At 50.8% G+C, this 4,936-nt stretch overlaps 1 protein-coding gene and 1 long non-coding RNA gene across 2 annotated transcripts in view; one reads left to right on the top strand and one right to left on the bottom strand.

Annotated features, from left to right (window-relative positions):
- The window catches only part of RHBDF1 (rhomboid 5 homolog 1), a 35,465-nt gene extending 33,105 nt beyond the window's left edge, over window positions 1-2,360 (top strand). Inside the window, exons 16-18 of the mRNA XM_017741224.1 lie at window positions 333-433; window positions 702-855; window positions 1,603-2,360. Coding sequence (XP_017596713.1) covers window positions 333-433; window positions 702-855; window positions 1,603-2,022 — 675 coding nt within the window. The 3' untranslated portion in view covers window positions 2,023-2,360. The remainder of the gene's footprint in view (window positions 1-332; window positions 434-701; window positions 856-1,602) is intronic.
- A 117-nt stretch (window positions 2,361-2,477) lies between these two features.
- On the bottom strand, window positions 2,478-4,930 carry LOC108448433. The gene is made up of 3 exons (XR_001864309.1): window positions 4,802-4,930; window positions 3,523-3,585; window positions 2,478-2,678 (listed from the first exon to the last, which is right to left on the bottom strand). It is a non-coding gene; the product is annotated as an uncharacterized LOC108448433 (long non-coding RNA).
- Between the last annotated feature and the right edge of the window lie 6 nt (window positions 4,931-4,936).

The raw sequence follows: 4,936 nt of genomic DNA, 5'->3' as shown, positions 1-4,936 counted from the left end.
TGCTGAACCTGTCTGGAGTGGCAGAGGTGCTTCCATCTGTCCCCCTTTGGGGGCCAGCTGGGGACTTGGGCTGGCAGCTGTGAACGCCTAGCACAGGACCACTGTGAAAGCTTCATGGGCAAGCAAATGCCTCAGCTCTGGGTGCTGGGGTGAAAAATGATGGCTTAAAGCTGCCACAGGGAAGGGATGAGGTTATGTGTAAATTTGTGTTGGAGACAAGGCTTGGGACTTGGTTCAACAGAGAAGTGGGAAGAGAGCCCCTCTTCCAGAGCTACCTGCAGCCTGCCCTGGGCTTGGAAAAGGGCCCCTCTCAACACCCACTTCTGCCCTAGGTGCACTGCATGGATGATGTCTGTGGGCTTCTTCCTTTCCTAAATCCAGAAGTCCCTGACCAGTTCTACCGCCTCTGGCTCTCACTTTTCCTCCACGCTGGGTAAGCAGAGGTGTAAAACTTCCACTAGCGGGGTGGGGGAACCCTCAGCCCAGGGATTGCTGTGAGGGTTGTTGTGGCTGTCCCTCGTGGGGGACACAGGGATGCTGAGCTGTGCTCTCTGCCAAGGTTTGCCATCCTGTGTTTGTTGGGAGGGATTAGCAGCATGGGCAAGGCCAGACACGGAACTCTCAGCAAGGCTGGGGTCAGAACACGAGCACGGGTGACTTCAGTGGCTGCTGCTTCAGCTCCTGTACTCTGCACTTGGCAGGATCCTGCACTGTCTGGTTTCAGTCTGTTTCCAAATGACGATCCTGCGGGACCTAGAGAAGCTGGCAGGATGGCACCGCATCTCTATCATCTACCTTCTCAGTGGCATCACTGGGAACCTTGCCAGTGCAATATTTCTACCCTACAGAGCAGAGGTGGGTCTCCTGCAGCCCAGGGTCCTGGTAACTTGCCCTGAACACAACCCTTCTCTACATGCCTGTGCCTCTGTGGCTGAGGCAGAGCCACCCGAGCTGGGCTCACCACTGCAGCCTTGGCACTTGCAGCTCAAAGGTGGCACCACACCATCATTTAACTGCTGAGCAGCAACATGCCCTGGGGTACCATGGGCTTTCCAAGTGCCTGGCCTGGGCTGGCTGCAGGAAAAAGGCTCCCTCTCATAACAGATGGGGGATTGTCCAACCATGGAGTGAGAGGAGTCCCAGGCAGGTTGGGAATCAAGTACCTGGTGTCAGACACCTTCCACACGACAGTGGCAGGCATGAGAGGGGCAAAGAGCAGAGCTCATCTTGCCCACAGGAGACTGCATGGCTGGACCTGCAGGACTACCTTCCACCTCTTTTCATAAGGAAAACTACATGGTGGGTGGGGGGAGCCAGGAGATTGCCTTCAAGGGAGGTGATGGTTGCCCTCTGGCAATGTGAACCAGATCTGCCCTCTTTAAATATGAAGTCTGTTCTGGCCTCACACCTTGATCCTAAGTCCAACCAGGCCCCTTTACTCCTGGCACCCCATTTATGGATGAAGTTGCAGGCTGCAGAGTCTCTTTCCCAAGAACCACTGAGGGAGGAGTTGAGAAAGAAGTAACTTATGCCTGGAGCTGGCTGCAGAGGCCAGGCAGGTGGCATGAGCCTGACATTATCTGTAACGCTCTTCTTCTGCAGGTTGGCCCTGCAGGATCCCAGTTTGGAATTCTGGCCTGTCTCTTTGTGGAGCTCTTCCAGAGTTGGCAAATCCTGGCACGCCCATGGAGGGCTTTCTTCAAGCTGCTGGCTGTGGTGCTCTTTCTTTTTGCCTTCGGCCTCCTGCCTTGGATTGATAATTTCGCTCACATTTCAGGATTTATCAGTGGTTTCTTCCTCTCCTTTGCCTTCCTGCCCTACATTAGCTTTGGGAAGTTTGATTTATATAGGAAACGATGCCAAATTATAGTTTTCCAGCTCATCTTCATTGCACTCTTCTCAGGACTGGTGATTCTGTTCTATTTCTACCCCATCAAGTGCGAGTGGTGCGAGTTCCTCACTTGTATACCCTTCACAGACAAATTCTGCGAGAAATATGACCTGGATGCACAGCTCCACTGACAGCAAAGACTGGCTTCTCGAGCAGGCCCTGGAGATGGACTGTCTTTGCATTTGCTGTGCCAGTTCCATGGGGACAAAGCCTCTAATCCAATGACACTTCTAACCCTGCCCGTGGTTAATTTAAACTGTCTCCTTAGCACTTGGCAGGCATGGTTTGCCTTATCTCAGAAGACTCTGAAAAACAGAACATTTGTGCCTTGTTCAATTGTATTGAACCTTTTCTGCTGCCATTATTTTTATTACACTAGTTTCAATACTACATTTTTAACCAGAGTTGTTTACTACTGCTAAGGTGGTGATTAAATGGTGAGGTAGCGTTTTAGCTACTGTGAATTGTTCTGAGTAGTCCGTGCCTGCTTTTGTTATTTAATCTCACTTCTGCTGTTTCCTGTACCCTGTGGAGCACCCAGACCAGTCACATGCAGATCTGCAGCTGGGAATAAGGGCCTGGAAAGCCTCAGAAAACTAGAGGGTCTCTTTAATCCCTGAATCCACATACAGCTCAGAGGCAAACACCGCAAACAGCAACTGTAAAAAACGCGAGAATGTCCAGTCTATGGAGTTTGCTCCTCTTTGAAGTGTTACAGCCTTTTCCTCCAGGAAGGTGCTGAATGCACTGTCTGGTCTTGGTAGGGCTGGATTCTCTGCTCTCTCTGCTAAAGAAAGAAAACACTTGTCAGTGACAATAATTACTGCATGCTGGGCTCTTCTCACCCCACTGCCATGATGGTCTGGGAGGGATCAGCCAGTGCCAGAGGTGACTGCTGCTCACAGGCACCCTGGAGCAGGTGGCTGTTGTTAGGGTGCACATCTTATTATGCTGGATCTTGAAAATATGGCAGTGTTGAAAGAAGAATAAAAGGTAACTGTGGTCAAAAAGGAGCAGTTTTTAACTCAGCTACCTGGAGCAGCAAAACAACACAAGGCTTTGGACAAGCTGCTCTTACCCCTGTTCTTCAGGCACTGTGACTGTGTTTTTAGAGGCATAATTTAAAACTTACTAAGCCTGAGAGTCTTGGCCACATCTTGTGTTTGTGTGCACAAGTTTCTCAAAATAGCAGTATTAATACTAGAATTATGTCTGTATGAGTTAGAAACCCAGCCACGTTCCTGACAATGACTTCCAGACATTTAAAAAGCCTAAAAGAAAGGAAGGTCCTAGAAGCAATCACAGCAGTGAAGGAACTCTGTGTTTAATAGTCTCAAGACAATGTAGAAACAGATTGAGAGTCTAAATATAGAGTTAGAGACACACCATGGCTAGCACCATTTTTTTGCTGCTTCCAGTGTTTGGAAGCTGAAGTAGCTGAACTATCATTCCCTGCCCTGAGAGGAGCACAAACAACACTACCAGGATCTGGAAACAGGCCCCAGCCTCGTGCAGACATTCAGAAATACTCTGCCAGGCAGCAGAGAGCAGCAGCATCAGCTCTGAGCCTGAACATGATGACCTGGGGAAGATGAGGAACTGGGAGCTCTTAAAGGACATTCAGGACTTACCCCACATCTTACTTCCGAAGCTTCTTTATGAAGCTGACCTCATCCCGGTTCCTGATGCCGTACCTGAACAGAGAATTACACTGGTATATGCCAGTTTCCCAGAAAAAAACACCTGTGAAACCCTATAGCTTCATCTTTCCCAGGGATAGACAGACTCCTACAGTCACATGCTGTGCTCTGCTAGAGGACACATTAAAATTCTCACTTGTGTATGTGGGAGGGACATGCTGCCAGCACTGAAGGATCTGCTCACCTGCCTTTAACTGCAACAACCCCTTAAATGCAACATCTGTTGCATCACCCAGGCTCACTCTTCCAAGGACAGCTTTGATTAGGGCTGTCTTGCTGGATTTTTAGTACTTCAGACCACCTTTTCTTGCTAGTCTGCAACAGGCTGGCAGACCCAGCACTGCTGGAAGTGCCTCAGCTGCCAGCACTGAAGGATCTGCTCACCTGCCTTTAACTGCAACAACCCCTTAAATGCAACATCTGTTGCATCACCCAGGCTCACTCTTCCAAGGACAGCTTTGATTAGGGCTGTCTTGCTGGATTTTTAGTACTTCAGACCACCTTTTCTTGCTAGTCTGCAACAGGCTGGCAGACCCAGCACTGCTGGACTTCCCTCCTCGCCTCAAGAATGGGCAGGGAATCACGGGAGTCGCCTGTCAGTGTTGTTACCAGACTGTCTTTGAGAGGTGGCTGAGCAGCTCCAGAGATCAACATGTATCCTTGGGTTTCCTCTTTGCTTGGCATTCTTCATAGAATCATAGAATGCTATGGGGTTGGAATGGACCCTAAAGACCATCCCATCCCAACACCCCTGCCATGGACAGGACACCTCTCACTAGACCAGGTTCCTCAAAGCCTTATCTAACCCAGCTTTGACCACTGCCAGGGCTGGGGCATCCACAGCCTCCCTTGGGCAACCTGTTCCAGTTCCTGTCCCCTGCTCTTTCCTATCCTAGGTCAGCATCTCTGCCGAGCTGAGTAACTGTAACTATTCCACAGGAGTTTGGGATGGATGGCCAAACTATGGGGTGGTCTGAACTGGCTGAACCTAGCACAGGATGGTAGTGCCTGAAGAACCCCCTAAGGCCATCCTACCCTGCAGAGAGCCTCTCAGTCTGCCCGTCCCACTTCTGCGGGCAGTGCTGTCCCACCTTCCAGCCAATTTCCAGCACAGGACCCACCTGAGCCAGGGCACAACCTCCCACCTCAGCCCTGCGTGGGGATGCTGCGTGGGCCCCTCTCAGCCCCCAGCACTGACTCAGTTACTCACTCTCTCAGCTTCTTCCTGTCATCCGCCAGCTTCTCTCCAGCGTATGTGAGGTGGTACGTCCTCCATATGTACTTCCTGGGGGAAAAACACTCAGGGGGAGCCGCAGGAGAAGGATGGGGGTGGGATGCGCTCCGG

This window comes from Corvus brachyrhynchos, unplaced genomic scaffold (genome assembly GCF_000691975.1).
Source record: "Corvus brachyrhynchos isolate BGI_N302 unplaced genomic scaffold, ASM69197v1 scaffold58, whole genome shotgun sequence".
In the NCBI taxonomy this organism is placed as follows: Eukaryota; Metazoa; Chordata; class Aves; order Passeriformes; family Corvidae; genus Corvus; species Corvus brachyrhynchos.
Note: the sequence above shows the minus strand (reverse complement) of the source record. Positions and strands in the feature narration are given on the sequence as shown.